Raw genomic sequence first — 27,841 nt, 5'->3', positions numbered from 1 at the left:
GCTATGAACATTGGGGTACATGTGTTCCTATGCATCAGCGCTTCTGTATCCCTTGGGTAAATCCCTAGCAGTGCTATTGCTGGGTCATAAGGGAGTTCTATGGATAGTTTTTTGAGGAACCTCCACACTGTTTTCCAGAGTGGCTACACCAGTTTACATTCCCACCAACAGTGTAGGAGGGTGCCCATCTCTCCACACCCTCACCAGCATCTACAGTCTCTTGATTTGTTCATTTTTTAGCCACTCTGATTGGTGTGAGGTGGTATCTCAGTGTGGTTTTGATTTGTGTTTCCCTGATGATGAGTGATATTGAGCATCGTTTCATGTGCCTGTAGGCCATCTGGATGTCCTCTTTGGGGAAGTGTCTATTTATGTCTTCTGCCCATTTCTTCACTGGGTTATTTGTTTTTTGGGTGTGGAGTTTAGTGAGTTCCTTGTAGATTTTGGATACTACCCCTTTATCTGCTATGTCATTTGCAACTATCTTTTCCCATTCGGTCGGTTGCCTATTAGTTTTCTTGATTATTTCCTTTGCAGTGCAGAAGCTTTTTATCTTGATGAGGTCCCAAGAGTTCAGTTGAACTGCTTTCATATATCTACCCATTTTTTTTCTCAAATGGTATACCACTTTTATGTACTGAATTAGATCCTTATTAATGTTAGCATATTGTTAACAGATTAAGTGTGATATTCAGACTACAGCACTTTCCAAGTGCTTTTGTTGATGCTAGGAGCTCAGAGCTCTTTATTTTCTTTTTTAATGTTTTTATTTATTTTTGAGAGAGAGAGAGTCCCAGGAGGGAAGGGACAGTGTGAGAGAGAGACACACAGAATCTGAATCAGGCTCCAGGCTCCAAGCTGTCAGCACAGAGCCCCACATGGGGCCTGAACCCACAAACTGTGAGATCATGACCTAGGCCCAAGTCAGAAACTTAACTGACTGAGCCACCCAGGTGCCCTGGAATTCAGAGTTTTGATAGTGTTTCTAGAAGGGGAGGAAGAGGACTAAATTATTTTTGAGGGACCTTTTCCAGACACTTCTTTGTCTGATCTGTGTTAGCTGCTCCTTGGATGTGCTTCTGTACAGCTGTTTCTGCTTAGCTCCATCTTTCTCCACTACGGAACTTTGAACTCCTTCAGGACAGAGGTCCCTTCTGTTTTTTTCATTATTTACCCATCACAGAGCTGGTTATAAAGGGACCTCAGTAAACATTTGTTGACTGAATGGATTGATGGATATAAACTGTAGTAAATTGAATGGTGGCCCTGAAATGGTACGTCCATGTCCTAATCCCTAGAACCTATGACTGTTTCTGTGTGGTTAAAATAAATAGTTAAGATCTTGAGAGGATGAGCTTCCAAGGAAAGCTGGATAGTTCAGGAGGGAGCAGAGTAGGGAGAATGTAATCTTGGTAATTACCCAGGTGATCCCTAAATTCAATCATTAGTGTCCTTAGCAGGAAAGAGAGATTTGACACAGACCTTCGAAACATGCAGAGGATGAGATGATGTGAAGACAGGGAAAGATAGGAGTGTTGTCACCACAAGCCAATGAACACCAAAATATATCAGCAGTAACTAGAAGCTAGAAGAGGCAAGCGATAGATTCTCTCTGAGTGCCTTTGGCACATGTTCAGCCCTGCTGAAAACTTGATCATGGTCTTCTGGACTCCAGAGCTGTGAGAGAATAAATTTTTATTGTTTTAAGCCACAGAGTTTTTGGTAATTTGTTAGAACAGACACAGGAAACCAATATATAATATTTTGAGGGGGTGACATCCCAATACCAAAAACAGGATTGGAATATTTGTGTCCAACTTGACATGGCATAGTTTTTAAAAAAAAATTACAGTTAGAGTAAACACTAACCATACTCCAAATTGCATTAGTCTCGGATGCTGCTGAAACAAGTTATTGCAGATTTATGGCTTAAAACAACTCAAATTTGGGGCACTTGGGAGGCTCAGTCAGTTAAGTGTTTGACTTTGGCTCAAGAGATGATCCTATGCGGGCTCTGCTGACAGCTGGGAGCCAGGAGTCTGCATTGGATTCTGTGTCTCACTCTCTCCCTGCTCCTCCCTCTCCTTCACTCATGCTCTGTCTGTCTCTGTCTCTCTCAAAAATAAACATTAAGAAAATTATGTAAAAATCTCAAATTTATTACATTAAAATTCTGGAGGGCAAAAGTCTAATATTCTCAATGGGCTAAAATCAATGTATTGACAAATCTGTGTTCTTTTCTGGAGGTTCAAGGGGTGAATATTTTATTTTCTCTCTCTTTTCTAGTTTTTAGAAGCTTTCCATATTTCTGGGCTCATGGTTCCCTACCATCTTTGAAGCCTGCACTAGCCAGTTGCGCCTTTCTTCTACCACTCTTTCTTTCTTCATTTGAGGAATCTTATGATTATATCATGCATACTAGGTTAATCCAGGACAGTATTCTCATTTAAGATCAGGTGATTAGCAATCTTAATTCCATGTATATCCTGTATTCCTTTTTTCCATGTAATGTAATGTGCTCACAGCTTCTGGATATTAAGGATGTGGACATCTTGCCTACCATATTGATTTTTTAAAATGAGTCACCAAAATTTATTTAATCTCATGCCAGACTAACCATAGCACCATTGAATAGTATATAGTTTTGGCAGGGATAGTAATTTCTATTTTAGTCAAAATAATAAAAAGAGATAGTTTTTAAAAATCACACAGTGCTTTAATATGTACAATGAAATGCAGCATTCTTTAGCCTTACTCTTCCAGAACCAGTTCACACCTTAGAGCTATTCCTTTTGGAATTTACTTTTTTTTATCTAAATGAGATGCTGTGTTAGTTTCCTGTTGCTAATGTGACAAATTACCACAAATTTAGTGGCCCAAAACAATTCGGCTTTATTCTGTTGCAGTTGTAGAAGTCAGAAGTCCAGAATCCATTTCCTTGGGCTAAAGTCAAAGCGTTGGTAGGACCAGTTTCTTCTGGAGGTTCTAAGGAGAATCCATTTTCTTTTCTTCTCCTGGCTTCTAGCAGTTACCTGTATTCTGTGGTTTGTGGCCCCTTTCATCTTCAAAGTCTCTCTCCAGACTCTGTTTTCATCATCACATTACCTCAGTGGAGTTCAAAATCTCCCTTCTTCCTTTTGTAAGGGCACTAGTGGATATATTGGGAGCTCCCCTGAATAATCTTGGATAATCTTCCTTTTCAAGATTGTTAAGCACATCTACAGAGTCCCTTTTGCCATGTAAGTAAAACATGCACAGGTTCTAGAGATTAGGAAATAGTCATGTTGGAGGTCCATATATTGTTGGAGTCCACCGTATATGATTATGTTGCTAATTGATTTTCAGTTTTCAGTATTGGTATATTTATCTTAAGGTAATTGGGAATTATCTTCTTTCCTCCACATTATCTGAATATAATTATATCAGGTTTTATTCCTTTGTCCATGTTTGTTATGACTATATAAACATTTTTTATGCTGGACCAAGTAGTATAATTTATCCTTTCTCTAAATTTTTCTCTTTAGGTTAATAATTGTTTTTTCCCCATTTATCTAATTTCCTCTGTACCATCTACTCCTTTTATTTTAAGCAAATGTTGCTAAGAAACATATCTGTCTTTTTAAAAATGCTCAAAGATCGTTTCAAATAGTTTTTTTTTTATTTTAAACGGAACTCTCTCTTAACCTCTGTTTCGGCTGTTTCCTGTTTGAGCATGGTATGTAGCTATCATCCTAGGACTTGATTTAGCAAGTTTCTTAGCATGTTTCTGAGCTATTTGCTTACTTTGGTGGGGAACATACTTGAGTAGCTTTCTAAGCTTGTGAGGGAAATGAAATTTAAGACCTCATGTCCGAAATGCTTTTAAATTTCTTTTTTATTTTTACTGTCTTCACACTGGATTGCTAGTTTGGCTGGGTATTGTAGTTTAGGTCAGGATTTTGGAGTCATGATTCCATTGTCTTCAAGCTTTTAGTGTTTTGTGGAAATCATGTGTGGTAATGATTTCTTAGTCTTTGTATGTGATCTGGCTTCAAAAAGTTTAAGATCTGTGGTTATTCTCAATTTCACAACTGTTCTGTGGTGTGGGGTTTTGCATTTGTGTCTCTGGGGAATTAATTGATGGATCCTTTCATCCAAGACACTTACTACAGTTCAGGGACATTTTCCTGTATCTGTTCAATAATTACTCTTGTGTTTTTTGTTTCCTACTTTTGGGATTTCTTTTGTTTGTAAGGACTGCAGAGATTTCTAATTTTCTGCTTTTTTCTCCCTTACATTGTCTTTTATATATGTATTCTACTTCCTGGGACATGTCTTCAATCTCAGCTTCCAACTCTTGTAATAATTGTTTATTTTGTCATTTTTAATTTCCAAGAACACTTCCATTGTTGTGGATCTCTGAATGTCTTTAAAAACATAGTATCCTTTTCTTGTGTCATGGGTACAATGTCATTCCAGTGAAAATAATGTTGGTCTTTTTTATTCCTGATCACATTGTCTGTTTTTTAGGTTTTTTTTCTTTCTTGGTGGAAGTATATTTAGTTTAATGAGACACTAAAAACCTCCTTGGAATCAGTGCATGTGTATGGATCAGCATTGTCTGGAAAATGAAAATTGGTGGCTTTTTTGTCTCTTACTGGGCTTTTCTGGAAGAGGAATGGACAGTTAAATTTTTGCTAGGAAAATCTCTGATTTCAGCATATAGAGGTATTTTTTTCTTTTAAGTTTTCCCAAAGAATTCTTTATATGGAGACTTAATGTTGAGTAGGTGATCTGAATTTAGAAAGGGGAGAAGTCTCTTTTTCAGACTTTTACTTAATCAGTTTCCATACAGTTGTCCTCTGCTGTGATTAGACTCACTTGGTCCTGAGCCATTTACATTCCTTTTCCTCAGATATTAAATCCTTGGTGTCATGGGGGGTAGAGTGGCTGAATGATAGTCATCTGGCTGCTTAAAGTGAGGTAGGACCTATCCTCTCATTCCTTATTAAATACACTTTAAACTAGTTTTCTTTGATTTCAGCCAGCAGCCTCTTTCATACTGGCCACAGTTCCTGTGTTCTCAAAACCTGAGACTTTCTAGAATGACTGTCATTGGGTGTCTGACAGGGAGTAGAGGTGAATACAAGTGTTCAGTTCACCACGTTTGATTGTGTGTTGTTATATTCATTGTTCAGTATGTTCTTTTGTACGAGGAGTTTGTTAAACTGAAAAGTCTGAGGAAACATTCCCCACAAGGGTGCCCTCACTTTGGATTTCAGTGACTAATTTGGATGTCTCCAAGGCTGCTTTCACTTCAGGCCAACTGGCTATAAATGCAGGATTTCCCAACACTGCTCTAAGATTTGATAATTCACAAGAAAGACTCAGAACCCACTGAAAGTGCTATGCTTAAAGTTACAGTTTTGTTAGAGCAAAACAGTATAAATTAGAGCCAAAGAAAGATACATAGGGCAAAGTTTGGGAGAATGCCAAACGTGAAGCTACCATGGCATGTTACCCTCTGTGGGAAATAAGCCCACTGACCCATTCAAAGGGATGTGGAGACTCCAGCAGTGAAGTGAGGCTTAAATCAACATTCTTGCAAGAGTGGTCGTCTGATGGGCACACTCTGGGCAGTTGCAGCAGGCAGTGTTACCTCCTAGTGTGTATGTGTCTCCCCTGATTCCTCATTGGCTGAGCACTACAGAGGTTATAGCCTCACGTGGAAGTCGCTTATGCCCCTGGAAGGCAAAAAGTACATTCCTTGAGGTGATGCAGAGACTTCAGTTCTTTGGCGCATGCTCATTGCAAAGCCTGCCAAATGGAGAGGGCAGAAGAACCAGGTTTGGGACTCCATTATGGGAGGAGGGGTTTGTACATACTTCCAATAGGTTGTAAACCCGTTGTTAACTAGACAACACAGCTTTTATTTGGTATTTCTGAAAATGAATCATTTCACTTCTCACACCCTCCAGAATTTAATGTAGGGTGCTTATACACACAATATTGCCAGATAGGTTCACTGAAACCTTCATGTCCAGAGTTTTTATTAAGAGTTTCATTAAGTAAACATGATTGATTGAGCCATTGATCAAGTGGCTAAAATCAATGTTCATGCCCCTCCTCTGCCCAGAGGTGGGATGACAGCGTTTGGCTCAAAGCTCCAACCAGAATGACATAGTTGGTTTTTATGGTGTGACCTGCCACCAACCTGAGTCACCTTGTTAGCATAAACTTATTGGGTAAGTTGAGGGACCTGTCATGAGTAACGGGGAAGTCTTCTATCTCTGAGGAAGTTCCTAGGGTTTAAAGGTCTTACCTCTCTTTGGGCAGAGTATAAATTCTTTATTACATATTGTGCTACTTTGTTTCACGGTAAGAAGGAACGCTGCCAGGAACCTTTTCTCCCCCAAGTTTATCTGTTTATCTGCCGTATATCTGTTTAAAATTTACCACTCTTTTTATTTCCATTTACGTTAGTGGCCTATTTTGAAATAATTAAATCTATTCTTTAATTGAAGACATTTCATAAAGGGTAATAAGGTCTTTTGCCCTCTACTTTAATTTGATCTTATGAAGAGTGTTTGAATAGTAATTTACCAAGGGAGACACATTACAGTCCAATTTGATGTGGTTTGATAGGTGCACTTTATTTTCATCTTATAAAGCTTAGCATGTGGGTACCAGAAGTCTGATTGAAAGGAAGTAAAATCAGTGGAGCAATTAAACATTAACAAGGTGGGGGGCAATTATGCTAAAGTTATGTAAATAGTTTTAGATTATGTATAAGTAATTATGTTTTTCAGAGTGGTTGACAGGGCAAAAATTAGATTGCTTATTCGTTTGAGACTTAATTTTGATTTGTTTTATTTTTAAAGGTCATAATGGTTGTCTCATTTTAAGCCTTCATTTAATTTCTTGCTTGAAGGTTATTACATGATGTAGCATAACTAAATTGAACCTTTTTAATGGTAATACACAATATTAAAAAATTGGAATTGGCTTTAGATTTTATATTAAAATGCTCTTTACCATCTTTTGTATGTTAAAGGCATGTTTTTGTAGTAAGAACTAAATTCATTTAAGAATATATTTTGTGTGCTTTTGCTCACTTCCTAAAGGGATGGTTGATAAGTTAGTTGATAAACAGACACTTGTCAAAGTAGCGAGTTACATTTTAGATCATCCTCATTTTTTTTTTTTTTTTTTAGAGTTTACTTATTTTGAGATAGCGTGTGTTTGCATGTACATGCGAGCAGGGGAGGGGCAGAAAAAAAGAATGAATCTAAAGCAGGCTCCACACAGACAGTTAGATGCAGGGCTCAAATCCACTAACTGTGAGATCATAACCTGAACTGAGATCAAGAGTTGGATGCTTAACCAACTGAGCCACCCCGGCACCCCTAAATATCCTCATTTTAAAAATGTGCTGTACTTATTAAATGCATCTAAGGGCACCCGGATGGCTCAGTCCATTAAGCATCTGACTCCAGCTCAGGTCATGATCTCACGGTTTGTGAGTTTGAGCCCCGCATCGTGCTCTGTGCTGTCATTTCAGAGCCTGGAGCTGCTTCGGATTCTGTGTGTCTCTCTCTCCCTGCCCTTCCCCCACTTGTGCTCTGTCTCTGTCTCTCAAAAAATGAATAAACATATAAAAAAATGAAAAGAGAAAGCTGCCTCTTAATTAAAAATAAATGCATCTGTGATGATGAGGAAAAAGAATAATTGTTCAATGTATTATAGCATATATGCAGTTTGATTTTTTCAATAAATTATATCTCTTATTAAGCATGAATTTGGTTTTAAAATTTAAATGTAATATACTGAGATTCCATTTCCTTCTTGTATACCTTTTGTTTTCTCTGGAGTTAATAAATATTGCATATCAACATTTGCTTGATTGCTTTTATAAAAATATTTGAATATTCATTTTTCAACCTTTCTGGCTACTGAGCTATTTTTTGTTAACCTGGTTACTTGTAAGGTGACCATAAGTAGTCTTGAGCATCTTTTCTTGTTTCTCATAATGTCTAAGATACTGTTCTAAATTAAATAGATTCTTTAATAATCGTTTACAGATCTTAGGTGACCTGAAACTTCTTTTTTTTTCTGAAAGAAAGACTGGATTACTAGGTTAAATTAGATTAATTGTGGGTTTCTAAATGTGAGTCCAATTAAAGTACATGAATTCAGGTTGTTATGAAATACTTAAAAGAGTTGAGAATTTTTAAATCTTTAAGTGATCCTATTTTTTCTCCTTAAATAGATTCCCATTGTTTCATTATGGTTTTTTACTAGATTGATGCCTTTTGATACTGTTGATGTTATAGTTTTGGTCTGGTACCATTTGGAGGCAAGAGATGGGCATCATTCCTGGAAATTTAATGTATATGTTTAAGGTATACAATGTGTTTATTTGACAAGCTATGTTGTATAATGACCATTGTGATAGCTTTCAAGTATATAAAACAATATTATTAACAGTAATCACCTTAGTGTTGTTTAGATCCCCAGTACTTACTCACCTTATGACTGGAAGTTTGTACCCTTTGACCAACACCTCCCCATATCCTCCAGCCCCCAGGCCATAGTAACCACTGTTTTTCTGAGTTGCGTTTTTTTACATTCCACATATAACTCAGATTATACGGTATTTGTCTTTCTTTGCTGACTTCTTTACCTTAACATCATGCATATCATGCTTTCAGGATCTGTGCTTGTTTTTGCAAATGACAGGATTTCCTTCCTTCTGGTTGAAAAACATCCACTGTATATATGTACCATCTCTTCCTTATCCATTCATCCACTGAGGGACATTCGATTGTTTTCATATCTTGACTAACGTGAGTAATGCTGCAGTGAACATGGAAGTGCAGGTACCATTTCAAGATTCTGTTTCTCTTTCCTTTGGATATATCTCCAGGAATGGGATTGCTGGATCATATGGTGGTGCTATTTGTAATTTTTGAGGAAGCTCCATAGAGTTTTACATAGTGACTGTACCAATTTCTATTCCCACCAGCAGTGTACAGGATTTCCTTTCCTTAATATTCTTGCCAGTACTTAGCTCCTGTCTTTCTGATTATAGCCTTTTTAAAAGGTGTGAGGTGATATCTCATTGTGGTTTTGATTTGCATTTCCCTGATGATTAGTGGTTTTGAGCACCATTTTGGTACCTGTTGGCTATCTGTATGTTGTCTTTGAAAAAATGTTAAGTTCCTCTGCTGACTTTTTTATTTTACCAATTTTTTTTGTGTGTGTTTTTTTTCTTTAGAGTGGTATGAGTTTCTTAGATATTTTAGAGTAACCTTTATCATCTACATGGTTTGCATATGGTTTCTCCATTCCGTATGCTACCTTTTCATCTCGCTAATGATTTTGTAGATTGTTTTGATAAGTATGGACTTAATTCTTCATATCCATGAACATGGTATATTTTTCCATTTTTTTCCCTTGCAGTTTCTTTTATCAGAGTCTTGTGGTTTTCAGTATATAAATCTTAAACCTCCTTGGCTAAATTTATTTAACCTATGTATTTTATTATTTATAATGGTATTTTAAAGGGGATTATTTTATTTCTTTTTTAGTTATTGTTGTTAGTGTGTAGAAATGCAACTGATTTCTGTGTGTTGATTTTGTATCCTGCAACTTTACTGAATCTATTAATTAGTTCTAAAGGCTTTTTAGTGGAATCTTTAAGGTTTTCTATGTATAAGATCATTTTATGTGCAAAAACAATTTTGCATCTTTCTTTCTGATTTGGATGCCTTTTATTTTTTTATATTTTTCTTACTTAATTGCTCTGATTAGGACTTCTAATACTATGTCAAAAGGAGTGTTAAGTGGGCACCCTTATTCCTGATTGTAGAGGAAAAACTTTTAACCTTTCACCATTGAGTATAATGTGGACTTGTCATATATGGCCTTTATTATGTTGAAGTATGATCCTCCTATATCCAGTTTGTTCAGCATTTTTATCATGAGAGGATGTTTTATTTTTGTTAAAAGCTTTTTATGCATCTGTTGATGATCTGATTTTAATCTGGCTTTTGTGTCAGAATAATTCTGAAAACTCACATTTATTGAACCTCTTAAACATGCTCTTTCAGTTAATCTTCTACTATGTTGGATAGATATTGGATATGCATTTGTGCTTTGTGTATGGTTCTGAGAAAATCATTGTGTATCCATGAATAGGAAAACTCAGTTACCCTTTTTGCATCTCAGCTTTGGATATGAATAGTAGCTTTATTGCTCATTTCCTAATAGCAGTTCCCATGTGTATTAATCAGACATCTTAAAGGTATATAGAATGTGCTCAACCCAAGATTAGCATTTACCAAAGGGTGTGTTTTATGAAAGTAAAATGTAATCATTATTGTATAGGGAATTTTGGTTTGAGTAAGTTTCTTTATTGAATAATCTCTGAAATTTTTTTATGTTCATTATAAATTTACCATCAGGATAATATAGTATATGGCCTTTTGTAAAACTTAACATGGTACCTCCCCCCCTTTTGTTTTTTTAAGAACATACTTTGAAAACTCCATTTGACTATAAATACTTTGGAATGTTAGGTTGATTTTCAACTCAATTGGGAATTTAGGACAAATGACATGACCAGGCAGCAGATACATAGAATGTATTGAGCAGAGTGCCTGCAGAAAATCAGTAAATATGGGTTTTGGATGATATACAAGGCCCTGTCAAACAGTTCTCAGACTTCTTAGTTGTTGGGTCCTTAATACACTCTTAAAAATTGAACACCAAAGAGATTTTGGATCATACCTATTGATATTTACTGCATTAGAAATTTAAAAAATATTTTACAGTACGTATTAGTCCATTTTAAAGTAATTTGTTTCATGTAAATGTAAGTAACTTTTAAAAATAACTTCTACAAGAAAAGATTCTGATGAGAAGACTGACATTGCTTTGTGTTTTTCAAATTTTAGTCTTGCTTAAAATATACCTGAACTCTTGTATCTGCTTTTTTTTTTTTTTTAAGTTTATTGATTTTGAGAGAGAGAAAGAGCACATATGTGCACAGGAGGGGAGGGGAAGAGAAAGAGAGAATCCCAAGTAGGTTTGCACTGTCAGCACAGGAACAGACACAGGGCTCAAAACCATGAACTATAAGATCATGCATGACCTGAGCTGAAACCAAGAGCTGGACACTTAACCTACTAGGCATCTCCTCATATCTGCTTCTATAATCAATCTCAGTTGATTGAATTGCATCAGGCATCCTTTGGAAATGTCCTTTATACACTCAAGAGAGAGTGAGAGTATAAAGACAAATGAAACCTTAAATTACTATGAGAATAATTTTGACTTGGCTAATCCCAACAGAGGGGTCATAGGTTATTCAGGGTCTCCAGTCCATACTTGTAGAATTGCTGGTATAATAAATACCAGTGTTAACTAGATTACTTTCTAAGAGCACATCCTTTGAATTTGCACTGCCTAGATTAGAATTCTGGCTGCCCTTCTGGATGTTATTTAACGTTGCCTGTTTCTTAATTTGTTAAGTGGAGTTACTAATAGGACCTACCTTATAAGATTGTTAGAATTAAATAAAATTAGACCTATAAAATGGTTTAATAAGTGCCATTAAAATAAATAAAATGCTGCTGTTCATTATTAGTTTCAAACTTTTAGTCTTGTTACGACACTCTTGCTCACAATTTTCCATTGGTTTTCCAACTCATTTGAGTGGCTTACAAAGCTTTTTTTCTGTGATCTTTTTGTTACCTCTGTGTGCTCATCATATACTTGTTTCCACCTCACATCCCTCCCTTCCCTGTTCATCAAGCACCAATCATATCCTTTCTCAGGGCCTTTGTGATTTTTTTTTCCCCCACTTAACATTTATTTATTCAGATACTGGCATGTTTTGCCCTCCACCTTCTTTGGGTGTTTATTTTAATGGCACCTCAGTGGAATCTTTGTTTCATTTAACATTTCCATGTATGTATATACATACACACTTCTTTTCTTCCTTCTCTGCTTTATCTATTGTTCTATAGGAGTTTCCTCTTCCTTCCTTGCTTCCTTTTAATTTGAGAGAGGGTGTGAGTGTGGGAGAGGGAGAAAATGTCCAAGCAGGGCCTAACCCAGGGCTCAACCCCACAACCTTGGGATCCTACCCTGAGCTAAAATCAAGAGTCAGATACTCAACCGACTGAACCACCTAGCCACCCCAAGGAGTTTCTGTTTTCTAGTGTACTAGGTATTTACTTATTTGTCTTTTTTCTATAAGCTCCATTAGAGATAGGTGGAGTTTAAAAATATTTTTAGTTTTTCATTTTTGTTACTTATTTTGGTCTAATTGCTTCATTACTATATCTTCAATACCTAGAATGATGATGGTTGGTGCATGTTTAAGCACTGAAAAATTTTTTTTTGAGTGAATCATTATCCCTACTTCTAGGAGTAAAGTCGTTTCTGCTTCTCAGAAATGTGTGGTTTCAATAGGACAGTGGTCTGAAATAAAATGAACGTGTAAAGCAGTTAGCTTGGCATTTTGGACATGTGGAAGTACTCATTAATTGGTAGCTATTATTGAAGGATAAGCAAAGAAAGAACAGAATTAGACATTTCAGTTAATTACCTGAGTAAAAGAAAACTGCGTTTGCATCTCAGGATTTAGGATATAAACTGTTTAGGGGCATATTGAAAAATATAGGCATACTGGAACTCTATTTTGGAGGCCAAGGCACTTGGATTATTCTGTAGGTAATGAGTTATTACATATTTTTAAATTAAGGCAGAGGTGCTATGATGAAAGTGGTAGGTTTGGAAACTGAATCCAATAGTGTTCCTTGAGGTTGATTGGAGATTCTTTTGGTATAGACTTACCTGGAATTAAAACATTAGCAAATATATAAAAAATAATAAATTAAAAACTTGTACAAAATTATAAATTATGCTCAGTTATTAATGACCTCTGAAATTGTACAGAAATATAAAATTATTTGATTACAAAGTGTGTATAATGAACTATTTATGCAATTGCCAACCTTTAGTATATTTTTTCATTTAAAACCAAGAGCTTTGATTTAAAATAAACCAAGATGTTTATATTGGTAACTAACTTACTAAATGTACTAATACAGGGCAAAGTATGTTTAGTCCAGCAAACATTGGTCAACCACGAAAGACAACATTATCTCCTGCACAGTTGGATCCTTTTTATACTCAAGGAGATTCTCTGACTTCTGAAGATCACCTCGATGATACTTGGGTAACTGTGTTTGGGTAAGGTTTCTGAAATATTTACCTTTCCAAAAAAAAAAAAAAAGCAAAAACCAACATTCCTTAACAGTTCATAGTAAATATCAAATGTACCCCCCAAAAAATTGGCACAGCAAATACCCATGTACCCACCACCTAGCTTCTACACTTGTTAATATTTTACTTCATTCGTTTTGTGTTCTATTAATTCATCTTTCTTTGGTACATTTCAGAGTAAGTTGCACACATCAGTACAAATCACGCCGACACTTCAGCATGATGTTATCAACTAGTGTTCAGTATTTGTTTATAGTTTTTTTAAATTGTTTATCTGCTGCTTCTCAGATGTTTTTTTCCTTAAGCATATTTGCTGGATAATGGAACAAAAGTCCTTCTTTAGACTTATGAAGCTCCTTTCTTTCTAGTGGTTACTTCTCTGCTTGTATCGGACTTAACCAGTTTGGAATTAACAAATTGAATTTCATTTGTGTGTGTGTGTGTGTGTGTGTGTATGTGTATATGTGTATAGGTTGGTACTTTATAATCACAGGATATTGGATATTACTAGACATACATGATATTCCTAGATACATGTTAAATAGATTTTTAAATCCAAAAATGTAGAGGATTTTGGAGATCATATTGCATCATTTACATATGAGATAACTGAGGTGTTAGACTAAGTGATTTATTCAGGGGTTTATATCTAGTTATTAGGAAAGTGTCAGCAAAAAACCTTAGGTCTTTTGATTTTTAAGCTGTTACTGTTTCATGCCATACTACATAAGGCTTGTTTCTGAAAGTGTGATATGTCAAACTGATATTGGACCTTACTATATTTAGTTTTTGGGGTAAAAAATATAACAACAACACTTGAGCTACTTGAAGGAAGAACAGTGCACAGTAAATGTTAGTAGACTTTGTATATTCAATTTATTTAAAATTTAAAAATTCAAAAGAATGTATAAGGATATACAGTGAAAAGTTTTCCTTCCCACTTGTGTCTCCAGCTACAGTTTTTCTCTTTTTTTAAGGCAATAATTGCCACCTGTTTTTTGTGTAACCTTCCAGAAAGATTCTGTGTATTATTGATTCTACCTAGGTCAAAAGCAAGATCATTGCTTTCTCTTATTCTCCAGAAAGCCTATGCATAGTTCATAGCAATTGGATGCCTTCTTGACTTTTTTGTGTGTGTTTAAATTTTCATATTCTCTCACAATATGGCTAGGTTTTTAAATTTGGGTGTCTTCTCCCAAGTCTGTCAGGCCCAGTTATAATGGTGTCACTTTTTTTTTAATGTTTTATTTTATTTTTGATACAGAGAGAGACAGAGCATGAGAGGGGGAGAGGCAGAGAGAGAAGGAGACACAGAACCCGAAGCAGGCTCCAGGCTCTGAGCTGTCAGCACAGAGCCTGACGCGGGGCTCGAACCCATGAACGTGAGATCTGACCTGAGCCGAAGTCGGAGGCTTAACCGACTGAGCCACCCAGGCACCCCTAATAGTGTCACTTTTAAGATTCCATAGTAATTGGATAAATTACTTGAATAACTTCTGCTAGCCCTGTTCTTCATTTTTAAGATACTTTCTCACCTATTAACTGTCTGTTGGTTTTATGTTTTAGTAACCCTCTGTATGAGTTTGATTACAAGAGCTGAAACATTTTCTTCTGAGATAAAATGTTTTATTTTGATAATTTATAGAGCAGTACATCTAAAATATATTTGTTCTTTCTTTGAAAATTTAACCTTTTCCTGACTCGGGGTTATCATGATATATCATTTGTTGTTTTGGGGTGGTTCTTTTATAGGGTATTGAAATGTTTCCACTCAGAGTGGTCCTAGAGTCTTAGAATTACATTTTGTTTTTCAAGAACCTCCCTCACTTGGAACCATTATTTCTTTTTCATTTTTATTCGGCTCTTTGTAGGCAGTTTGCCTTATTTGTTGCTTTTCTTTGAGGTTAGAAATTTTATATCCAAACATATATAACATAAAATAAAATTCTAGTCCTGAATGCAGTGAGTATTTTACTCACATGGATTTTAATGTGTGGACTTTCTCATTTATTTTTGTGACTCAAGCTCTCTATAACTGAAGCCACTGGTTAAGGAAACTTTAGATTTTCGACTTAAAATAGGTTCATAGTTTGGACTATAAAAGTAATAATGGCTCATAAAATATTTTTAAACCATATGGAACTTTATAAATAAGAAAATAAAAATCGCTTAAATATTTTCAGAGATATGTGGCTGTATCCTGGTAACTGCCCTTTTCAGTGTTTCTCTACCGTTGATGCTGGTATTGATTTTCAGTTTTGATTCAGGAATAAACTTCCAAATTTTCAGTTGGTGTTCAATGTGTAAATAATATGATTATATAATTTAAAATTATTTTCCTTTTAATAGTTGTAGTATACCTAAGTATTTCTCTCTCACACACACACACACACACACACACACCACACACACACACAGATGCACACATATACACCCTTATAAAATAAATTATATACATAGCTGCAATATCATTATTCTTTTCTAAGGGTCTGACAATGGCAATGAGAGTGGAATTTTAGAGATTTCATAGGTGGAATCTGGGGATGGGGAAGAATGACTGAGTCAAAACTAATTTTAAAGTATTTGCTTTGGGATAACGGGCAATTGTATATTTAGCTGATACAGAGGAAAACAGAATGATCAGGGATCTTCTATTAATATTCTGGTCCACTGGAGGAAATTAATCTCGAAACACTTCTAAGTATGGGAATTTGCATATGTATTTATTATGGAAATTGACTGTTCCGGACGATTCTTTTTTCAGGTTTCCTCAAGCATCTGCTTCCTATATATTATTACAGTTTGCACAGTATGGGAATATCTTAAAACATGTGGTAAGTCTTACTTCTTTTCAGTTTAAGATTTAGTATGAAGAAAGGTAAACTGTGAATTGAGGGAGACTTAGCTGAATATTGCCTGCTTTTCCCAAACATAAACGTTTTTCTTTCCTTCTTTAAGCTTTCATTGTCTGTTGGAGTGTAGAAGGCTAGAGGTTGTATAGTAGTCAATAAAAGGGATAAAGAGAGAAGAGGGTGAGAATTTCATTCTTCCCTCTCTTTCCTTAAATGTTTCGAGGTTTCTTAACAAGAATTGTGCCAAATATTATAGAACTGTCCTGCAGTATGTGCTTGTTTTATTGGAGATGAAAGAAAAGAGAAGTTTCTTATTTACAGAGTCAGGGCTTGTTTAGTTGGTAGAGAGTTTTTTTTTTTAAAAGTATCTTACCTTGTCTTACCTGTAAAAACTTATAAATAACAAATCGTTTATGTTACCAGGGATTGACTTATTTTAATTCTTGCAGAAGTAAGATTGACGAATATAATTTTTAAAAATTTCATAGCAAGTGTTACTAAAAATTTTTTTTATAAAAAACAATTCTCTTTTGAGAATTACTTTACTTTGAGAGAATATTTGCCATATAGTCTTTATATTGGAAAGTTGAGAGGTAGAAATTATTGAAATTGTTTAATAGGATTTTTGTTGAATCCTAGCATACAGCTTGTTACAGGACATCATATAAAAAGTGGAAGCATAAATATCTTCTTATCTTTGTATTTTCTAATAGAATTCATTGTTAGGTTTTATATATTTTAAGGGACAATTTTATTCTTTGCAGATGTCTAACACAGGAAATTGGATGCATATTCATTATCAATCTAAACTGCAGGCTCGGAAAGCCTTAAGCAAAGATGGGAGGATTTTTGGAGAGTCCATCATGATTGGTGTAAAACCATGTATAGATAAAGTAAGTTATTGCTGATGTAAGGAAAATAGCTTCATCTGTATGAAGAGTTAAAGTCTTAGGTATAGACATTGGCAGTTATGTCACTTTGCTTCACTACGCCCCTTCTTCTTACTTTGTAAAATGTTATAATTGATGATGTTATAGTATTGTTTTTGTGGGAATCCAAATTTGTAGTCATGGAACTTTAGAATTTATAGATAATCCATCCCGACCCCTTCGTGTTAACGGATAAAGAAGCCAACAGGACTTAAGTAACCTAATCTAGAATTGTTAAAGGGGAGATCTAGATTAGGTCTCCTAACTTCTAGCTCATGGCAACCTCAAGTTCTTTAAATACTTCAAAGGAATGCTGCTCTTCAAAATGAAATATTTCACATGAATGGTAATAGGGTTAACTTTTGAATGGTTGAAGCTTTTTATTAGTCATTTTTATTTTAAAATGTTTAAAAATTATTATATGCCTATAAATAGTATTGAGCATGATTTATACTTTGTGGCTTGTAAAATCATCATGATCATTCTGAACTTCTATCTACCAGGCACTGAGCTTGTATACCCACATTAATGCACAAAGCAGGCCTAGCTCCTATTCTTACTATATCTGTGGTTGCCTTAAAGTATGTAATTATTATATTATGCTGTAAAAGGTGTTTGTAGAGGCTAGAGGAGAATCTGGGATTCCTGGCTACTAAGTAGCACTGGACTTTCATACCCCACTACCCCCAGGATTTCCTCAAGAATCTTTTTTCTTCCTTGCAGATTTTTCATAGTAATTGTGAGGAGACTTTTACTCTTGTGAGTCTCTAGTCATCTTGAGGATGTTTGAAATCACTGAAGTGAGCTTTCTGGTTGAGCATTAGATCTCAGATACTAGCTAAGAAGCATATATATATATATATATATATACATATATATATGTGTGTGTGTGTGTGTGTGTGTATATATATATATATATATATTACTTTATCAAGCCTAAAATTGTTTGAAAGGTTAATTAATTAGATCAAATAAAGCATGCCTCTTTTAATAAAGTTTTCTTTTTAAGAAAGATATAATAGTGGATAATAACATACTATGTTTATAAACAGAAGCTCTTTGTCTTTATTTCTCCAGAGTGTTATGGAAAACCATGACAGGTGTGCTTTGTCATCTCCATCTTTAGCCTTTACACCACCAATCAAAACCTTAGGCACGCCAACCCAACCTGGAAGTACTCCTAGGATTTCTACCATGAGACCTCTTGCTACAGCATACAAAGCTTCTACTAGTGACTATCAGGTATTTTAAGAATTAGATATAGATATACTTTAAAAAGTGAAATGCATAGCATGTTTAACCATTGGATTGATTTGTGTGCCATTAAATATTTCTTACTGACCTGATTCCCTTGATGAAATACCTATAAATTTGCATTCTTAAATTTCCTATTTAAAAAATTTTAATATAGGCCAATTGAAAATTTATCTTGAATTTTTAAAAAATTTCTTTGCCATTATTTAAAACATTTTGAGAGTTTATTTTAGCTTTTTCTAAGTTATATTTGCATACATTAAAAGTTTCTCTTATGAACATCTCTGGCGTGAGGGAATGTTTAAAACCTGTTAAACTGTTGACTAAATCTGATGGTATCACAAATGAAGAACCTTACTCTTGTTGGAGTAGCTATGGTCATCAAACCGTTGGCCAGCTCCCATTTCACTGTTTCTCATTTCAAAAAAGTTTAAATGGAAAGTTCATTAGATTCATTGAACAATAATAAAGGTACTATGATTCTCATTCAGTATATTATTGTCTCCTACTTAACTAACTAGGCTCTGAAGTTGCCTAGTCACAGACACAGGTCCTGAAACAGCAAATAAAACATTTATAATATAGTAAGATAGTGACAATTTAGTCTTTCGATTTCCCCTGAAATTTGGAGACAGGACTGTTTTTTTCTTTAAGATTTTCTTTTAAACCAGTCCTGTCTCTTTTCTCATGTCTTTTATAGTAGGCCCCACGCCCAGTGTGGGGCTTGAACTCACATCCCTGAGATCAAGAGTCACATACTCTACTGACTGAGCCAGCCAGGCACCCCTCAGGGTTTTAAAACCCTCAACTCTTGTAACTTTTGTATTGTTTGTTCAGTTTTCTGATATAAGGAGAAGATATAATTTGTCTTGCCAAAGGAATAAGATTTTGTTCTTTAAAGCTTAAGGTGGTTCTGACTAAATCCTTATATTAATCTTTAAATGTACAATTCAGTACCACAAATGCATTTAACTTTTTGTCTCTTTTAAATTAGCCATTGACTCTAGAATTGACTGTGATACTGAGGAAGCTATAACCTAACAATTGTGTGTTTTTTTAATAGGTTATTTCTGACAGACAAACGCCAAAAAAAGATGAGAGCCTGGTGTCGAAAGCAATGGAGTACATGTTTGGCTGGTAGTATAGTAAGAGCTAAGAACCGCCTACCGCGGAGGAGGCCGCTACACTAAAACAGCGCAGTCTGCCCGCTTGCCTCTGGTTAGTTACATAACCACGCTTGGCGGTACTGGACTGCTCTCTCTTACTTTCTTTAGAAGCCTTTTTCTTTAAGGATACAGCGTATTTGTAGCTCGCACTTTAAGGGATGTTTGAGATACATTTTAAAGAAACAAAAATCCCTGTAAATAGGATTTTGTGCGTTCTGCAATAGTGCATGCATAAGCACAAAAAACTCAGCATTGATTACTGTAAATTATAATATTGAATTTGTAGTGAGGTTTTGTAGTCTTCATGAGTTGGTGGCGTACATTTCATGAAGGGTAAACTGTACAGCTCCTTCTAACAAAACACAAAGATTATAATTAACCAATTTGAATTATGGTATTTTAATTTAGATAGTATTTAATATTTTAATTATCCTTGTTTGTATATGTCCTGTCGTGGATTGTCATCTTTCAGTATTCTAAAACCAAAAGTCTTTTTAAAAACCTACTAGTTTCGTGATAATAAACTTTGTCAACTATATATATTAAACATTTTTTGAAAGTGATTATTTTATTAATTAAAAAGTTTGAAGTGTTTGCTGAAATAGAGAAAATAAGTCATGAATCTCCACATACCTATAGCCTAGCTTTAATAATCATATAACCATGAATATTTTGCCGTAGTGGTTTCTTCTCTCTCCCTTTTGTTTAAAGCATATCTCAGACGTGGTGTTTTAATGTGAGTACTTGAGGATATATCAAAGAAGAACATTCCTACTTGTAATTACACTATCAGTATCCTACCTTCCAGAATTAGTAACAGTTTCTTAATACCTAATATATAGCCCATTAAAATATTTCCCAGTTATCTCCAAAATATACTAATGGTTCGTTGATCCAAATCACTATCTAGAGGAGGTGTACATGATATATTTGATTATTTTGTCTTTTAAGCATCTTGAAACCTAAATTAGCTCCTGTTCTCTTCACACCATGACTTCTTGAAGGAACTATTGCCTATGGTGTCTCATAGATTAATGTGGCCAATTGCTTTCTTGTTTAACTTGTTCTGTGATTTCTCCTATATCCTAAAAGTTGGATCTAGGGAGGATTAATTAGATTCTGATTTCTTTTTCGTCTTTATCGAGCAACAGTACTTGATAGTAGTGTGGTGCACTTTATATTTAATCAAAAGACATTTCATTCTGGTTGTCCCACTTGTATTGAGGCTCAAATCCGTCATTGGGCACATGGGCCAAAGCCCAGCACCTTTGTTGGAAGTGTGCACTTTCTCGAGTATGTTTTTGAAAGCGTACATTAATGATATTTACCTGAATAAGTTATTTCATTAAGGTTTGCAGAATGATGATTTTCCAAGTCTATTATTTCTGTTGCATTGATTAGCTGTAATTCTTTTATATATAAAAACTTTGGTTCACCCACTAGGACTTTTTGGTTACGTGGAATATATTCATACCAACATGGCAGGATAAATATTTGATCCTTTCCCTTTATTATTTTTCAGAGTAACTTTTGGTGCCCTGGCAACTCTAATTGGTGTCCAGTGAGTTAAAAAGAAAAAAGGTTTTCCTTTTTAGTATCACTGTGCACTTAGAGCCTTTTTTTTTTTAATTCACTGTTTTAGTCACTTGCAGCCATTATTCTTTTGTTCAAATTACCACCGTTGGCCCCGAGAACCTCATCAAGCTGGCTCTTGAGCGAAAAGGTTTTTAGTTGAAATAGTATTTCACTGTAGTGTAGTTATCTAGGAAACCTGCAGCTGTATCCTAAATATTTCTTTACAAAGAATAACTAAAATAATATGTTGTAATGAAGGTATTGATATGCGTTTTAAATGACAGCACACTCCCATCGAAGATTTGTTTAGTTCTCTGAGGTGAGGTGTGACACTAACGACTGTACTGGGGTGGTGAAACTCCATTCATCATTACAGAGTATTTTTATTCTGATACTTACCTGTTGAAGTTTTTCTATTCCAACTTAAAATAGGACTGTATTTTATATCTTCTAACATACCGAACTCAGTTATTCAAGGGAGAAGTGGCTACTAGATCCCATTAAGCTCTAGCATTTGTATTTGAGTTTTATACATTTTGGTTAGGGGATTATATTTTTTTGTTTCTTTTGAGAGGTCATTTTATTTCATAGAACTTCATGGAGCATGAAGTTTGGTTTCTGACTAAAAATACTTGTTTGCTATATTTGTTTGTGTTTTTATCCAATATTGTATCTTACTTGTCTTTGTATCAATCACATAATTTACTTAAAAACAGCCAGGAAATCTGTAAATCTATCAAACCAACACATTGTATGACTTAAACTTACGCAATGTTATATGCCAATTATATCTCATTTGAAAAATATACAAAATAATAACAAAAAGCAAACTGAACAGAAAAGAACTAGTAAAATCTCAGAAAGCAAACTGCCATATTTTTCAATACTACCAAACACACCAGAAGTGGGAACTGAGAAAGTTAGAAACTTACCCTGAACCAAGCCTCTTCCTAAAAGTTCAGAAAAGCTGATTTCACACAAAAACCAGTAACATAAAATTTCATCATGCAAAGTTGTTATACAAAATAAGAGGATAAGGAACAAAATAGCATATAGACAATGAAAGCAGACAGGAGAGCATGCCCATAATAGATCAGTACTATGACCTATCAAAATAACTTCGAAGATGTCTTGGGGTGCCTGGGGGTGGGGCTCGGTTAATGAAGTGTTCAACTTCAGCCTAGGTCATGATCCTGTGGTTCATGAGTTCGAGCCCTATGTTGGGCTCTGTGCTGACCCCTCAGAGCCTGGAGCCTGCTTCCGATTCTGTGTCTCCCTTACTCTGCCCCTCCCCTGCTCACACGGTCTCTCAGAAATGAATAAACATCAAAAATAAAAATTTTTAATGACTTCTAACTTGTTTTGAAAGTGATCCAAAGCATGAAAGAATACTAATATTCAAATTTTTAAAACTTGGGAAAGTACTAGAAATAAAAATAATTTGGAAATGAAGACTAAGCTGGACTAAACACAAAAGCAGATAACTGGCAGATAATGCCTTTTGAAAATGTCAAAAAGTAGGATGGCTTTAGAAATCAGAAGAGATATAAGAAGGATTTGTGGGAAAATGACAAATTAAAAAAAGAATATATTCTTTTATTATCTATTTTGATATATAATAAGATATATTAAATTATAAATCTATTTTAACTACATGAAGAATACTTTGCTAAAAAAATACTTGGAGCTACATATTGAAAGAACACCCTGCCTACTTGAGAACATTCTCCCGTATTAAAACTCGTGATGTGGCTATCTGGACTAGCACAGCAAATGACTTAGAAGACCAGAACTCACAGAGCACTGTGCCATGAGAAAATAATACATGGAAGATACTTGGGTGGAAAAATATGAACAAAATATTTTCTAACAAAACTGACTTTGAGGTGTAAAAATTACTTCTCAGAGAGCATTTGCAGGAATTCAGGAAACATGTTTATCTTGCGTGCTTCCTAAGAAATAGACTAGAGAATGTGCTCAGACGAGCTAAGTAGCCAGAAAGGTGCTGACACGAAGTCTTTCGTGAGCATTGAACTTGACATCACATCAGGACCAAAGTGCTGACCACTTTCATTGCTCAAAGCTCAGCCCACTGGGTGGATTTTCCCTCATTTTCAAGTCCACTCCATGTTTCTAATATGGCAGCAGTCAGTGTTTGGCCTAGCAAGCTAACCCATCTGTGAATAAAGCCTGAATTCCCTCTCCCCTGGTGGCTAATGGTAGTGAACTCCAGTTGAGGGAGAGGTGTTAACCTTGGAGATAAAGTGATGCAGAGTCCTGGGCCACTTGTTTGTGAGACTTGGGAGCCTGTGGACCTGCTCGGGCCCCCTCTGAATGTACTGTGGATTATTACCATGCTGGCCAGGCTGGTGGCTTGGTGAATCTGACTACTGAACTTTTATGATGGGCAGCTCTGGTGACGTGGTTGATACACTGTGTAATTGATGATCTGGTGCTAAACCACTTGCTGTGGTACCCTCTCTCACTGTGGCCCCACTAAAACTCAGGAATAGGTTAAAGCATTTTCCCCATCTATTTTGTGTTGTAGCAAAAATCCAGAAGCCTACTGAGTGCCGTATCTATTTTAGTGGCAGAAGGAGCAAGATACAATAATTTATTCTTTGGGGAGAGATGTCTCAGCATGCCCCAGTGGTAGAACTTCATAACTGCACCAATGTAGTAAAATTGAATTTTTGTGCTTTACCTCCCACCCTCTGACATACATTTGTCTTTACAGGATGTTTTGAGTGTTTGCCACTTAACCTCTTAAAGGTTTAGTGAACATGATGCCATCAATGCACAATAGTTGAGTAATCAAGAGTTCTCGGACTGTAAGATTTGCCCACTGTAAGACAGACATGGGCCAAGGGTCCACTTATCACCAGGCCTTATGGCCTCATTCTAACAGGAGCCATGAGAACGTTTGGTTTCATCCGTGTCACCTATGACTTGTATCAGGCCTTAAAATATCTGGATATTTCTCTTAGGTGCACTCTGAAAAAGAGGAAGACTCGGGAGAATTGCTACTGTGTAAATCTGGCATTGAAAATCCCTTTGCAATTGGAACTTGTCTCCCATTGCCTCTGGGTCTAAGAATTGAGTCCTATCTGTAAACTGGACTGCGGGGTGGCTGACATCAGCCTTCTACATATCTGCTCTTGATCTTCTTAGGTTATATGTAAAACAAAACCTCTTCTGGCTTCCTTTCCCTTTCTCCTTTTTAAGAAACATTTAGTTGCCAAATAAGACAATACAGAAAATTGAAATAAACTTTAATGAATATAAGGTGAGTAATCTTAAACTGCCATTCATCAACAGAAAGAATTTTACCAGCAGTGTCCATATGCCCCACTCCAACTTCTAGCCTCTTCTTCCCCACAAAATTAAACACTATTATAATTACATTTTTTTGTATGTCTAGGGAGGCTTTAAAAGAGTTGGGATTTCTACTTGATGTAGAAAACTGGTGAAAGTTAAAATTCTTAATGAGGTTGTAAGATTTTTGAATATCAATGAAGCAAAAGTGTAGGTGTTATAACTCAGAGATCCAGTTTTGGGAATTAACAGCAGGTTAGAAAATAAGTTGAATCAATATTATTTTAAATTATAATTTTTAATTAGGTTATGATTTAAAGTGAAAATAATCTATTTGACATAATTTTAAATATTTTTTATTTATTTTGTTTATTTTTTGAGAGACAGAGACTGTGTGAGTAGGGGAGGGTTGGAGAGAGAGGGAGACACGGAATCTGAGGACAGGTTCCAGGCTGTGAGCTAGCTGTCAGCCCAGAGCCCGATGCGGGGCTCGAACCGATGAGCCACGAGATCATGACGTGAGCCAAAGTCAGACCCTTAACTGACTGAGCCACCCGGGTGCCCCGACATAATTTTAAATAGCTTTCTAAAATGAATATCTGACTAACTCTAATACTTAACATTTTTGACTCCATGCCCTTATTATCAGAATGTTAACTAAAAAATAATGCAATTCAGATTACTGTAGTATTAGCTGGTAAGTTAAAAAGTCGTGGTTAAAGTTACTGGAATTTTATTTTTTTATTGTTTGTTTATTTTTGAGAGAGAGCACAGGCAGGAAGGGGCAGAGAGACAATCCCAAGCAGGCTGTGCGCTGTTTGTGTAAAGCCTGATTAGCTCAAACCCACAAACCATGAGATTGTGACTTGAGCTGAAATCAGAAGCTAAGTGACTGAGCCACCCAGACACCCCAAAGTTACTGGAATTTTGGAATCTGTTTTATACAGTGATTAACAGCAGGAATTTTGGAGTGAGACTTAAAATCCTGTCTCTATTAGCTTAGCGATATAACCTTGGACAAGTTATTTAACCTTTTTGTGCCTCAGCTTTATCATCAATAAAGTGGTAATAATGATGGTGTCTCTTCATAGAGTTGTTAGGATGAAATGAATGAATACAGTAAATAAATCATTTAGAACAGTGCCTGTCTGTACTAAGCACCCAACATTGACCATCATTAAGTACTTAGCAAGATTAGTTCACATGCTTGCTAATTAGCCTCATTTAAAAAAAAAATGAATCTGTGGTAGATTAAAGATGACTTTGAATTTTTTACTTTCCTCCCCACTAAGTGATAGGATCTATTTCTCCTGTGTTTTTATTTTTGTGAAACCAATATAGTACAGGGAAAATGATGTTATACCAATTTCAAAACACCTATAAGAGGACCAGCAGCTTCCACCTTGGTCTGAAGTCCTGACCTGCTGTGTTAAGACTCCTTATCCTGCAGGGCAGAGATGGAAAGGGCCTGAGACCACACGGAGTGGAGAGAAACAGCTGAGCCCAGCCTTCCAGTTGCCCAGGGCACCAAGTATGTGAGTGAGGCTGTCAGACCTGTCAGCACAGTCTGGCTGCCAGGTCACTATCGCTGAGAGTCCACTTACATCTATCAAATTCTAATGAATTACCCAGCCAAGCCTTGCTTGAATTCCTCATTCATAAGATTGTGAGATAGTATAAAAGGGTTGATTGAAACTGCTCAGGTTTGGGAGATAGGTTCTACAGCAACTGGAACAGAAGATGAGCACACATAAATGTCTCTCCTAACATCATGCAGATATATACTGATAGAAACAGGACAGAAAGCCAGATTCTTTACTCTGGAATGCAGTGTTGTGGAATTATAGTGTATTTTCTTTAATATTTAGGTTGCCATTTAAATTTAAGATGCACTGGAGAAGTGTTTTAAATGTATCTCCTATGTTCCAGTTGTAGCTCTAGAATCAACTACTATGTAAAAGAATATTTGAAAAGGGGGCTCCTGGATGGCTCATTTGGTTAAGCCTCTGACTTAGGTTTAGGTCAGATCTCACATTCGTGGGTTCGAGCCCCGTGTCAGGGTCTGTGCTGACAGCTAGCTCAGAGCCTGGAGCCTGCTTCCGGTTCTGTGTCTCCTCTCTCTGCCCCTCCCCCTCTCATGCTCTGTCTCTCTCTGTATCAAAAGTAAATAAAACATTAAAAAAATAAAAAAGAATATTTGAAAAGGAAGTATTGAAAACAGCATAAAACCAAATAAATTATTTTTGGCATAGAAATTATTTTTGGACATATAAAGTTACTTAAAAATTTATAATATGCAAAGTATTCAAATGACTGCATGCAATTGTTAATTGAATGTTTAAACATGAATGGTTGCTGAATTCTTCATATATTTTGTTTGCGCTAGCATTTATCTACGCATTCGCACAGAAAAAAAGTTGGGATAAAAAGGTTCCAAGTTCTGCTAACTGGGAGAAACCTCAGGGCAATGTGTTCTAAAGTAGGGACATGGACTCTGGAAAAGGACTCAGGACTTTTTTCTAAGAGGTGGGTCAGCAAAATAGGGTTTTGGGTTACGTATTTCCAGGTTATTTCTTGGTTAATTAATGGAAAATATTTTATAAATCTAATCTGTCTCTTGTGGTTGTTTCTTATAAACAGCTGCTAATTCTTGCAGAAACAGTTTTTGAAGTGGAATTTAAGTAGGTGTTTTTATTGTTGAATAAACGTCAGAAGTGTAACTCAAACTACAGATGTACCTCCATCTTGTGGTGACTGTCAGAAGTGTCCAAAATGGAAAAGTTTTAGGGTAAAAACAAGCTGGAAAATCTGAGATTAAAAGCACTTGCTATTTAAATAGTGGAAATAGTGACAATTTCTTTTTACATCTTTGTTACTTTCTGCCTTTGAGTCTTGGCGTTAGTCTTATTGCACATATTTATTTTTACCATAAAAGATAAAAAATATTTTTTGGAGGGATGAACAGGTCATTTTTCTTTTTCAAAGTTTTCTTTCAAGCCAATAAAGCAATATTATTAATTGAAACATGGAAACCTTGAGTTATTGATTTAAAAAAGAGAAATTAGTATCAAGGAGATGTAATCTGGTATTTCAAGCAGCTGTACTATAGTTTACATGATCTACAAAAAGTACATAGAACATGTACCTGTAATCCCACCCATCAGTGTTTGGAAATTTTTTCAATAACCAATTTAATAATAATTGAGCTCTTAATATGGTCAAGGCTTGAGGGATATATGGTAGGAATAAAGACAGACATACCCACTCTTGTGGAAAAAACATACCGGCAAAAAGAGGTAACAGGAAATAAGCCTAGTAAATAAGTCAGAGTAAGTTAAAAGGTAATAAATAGGTGCTATGGGGAAAAATGGTCAGAAATGCTGGAATGTTAAACAGCGGTCTTGGTAGTCCTCATTGATGAGGCGAGATTTGAGCAGACTTGAAGTGGGGGGTAAAGGTTGTTAGGGTGGAATTT

General features: G+C 35.6%; 1 protein-coding gene across 5 annotated transcripts in view; it reads left to right on the top strand.

Annotated features, from left to right (window-relative positions):
- Positions 1-20,025, top strand: part of NUP35 (nucleoporin 35) — a 45,952-nt gene extending 25,927 nt beyond the window's left edge. For all 5 annotated transcript variants that reach the window (XM_029934285.1, XM_029934288.1, XM_029934284.1 and 2 more), the window contains exons 5-9: positions 13,101-13,242; positions 16,040-16,109; positions 16,892-17,020; positions 18,134-18,298; positions 19,374-20,025. In XM_029934285.1, coding sequence (XP_029790145.1) covers positions 13,101-13,242; positions 16,040-16,109; positions 16,892-17,020; positions 18,134-18,298; positions 19,374-19,451 — 584 coding nt within the window. In that variant the 3' untranslated portion in view covers positions 19,452-20,025. The remainder of the gene's footprint in view (positions 1-13,100; positions 13,243-16,039; positions 16,110-16,891; positions 17,021-18,133; positions 18,299-19,373) is intronic.
- Positions 20,026-27,841: the final 7,816 nt, after the last annotated feature.

Source organism: Suricata suricatta, chromosome 3 (assembly GCF_006229205.1).
Source record: "Suricata suricatta isolate VVHF042 chromosome 3, meerkat_22Aug2017_6uvM2_HiC, whole genome shotgun sequence".
Taxonomy (NCBI): Eukaryota; Metazoa; Chordata; class Mammalia; order Carnivora; family Herpestidae; genus Suricata; species Suricata suricatta.
Note: the sequence above shows the minus strand (reverse complement) of the source record. Positions and strands in the feature narration are given on the sequence as shown.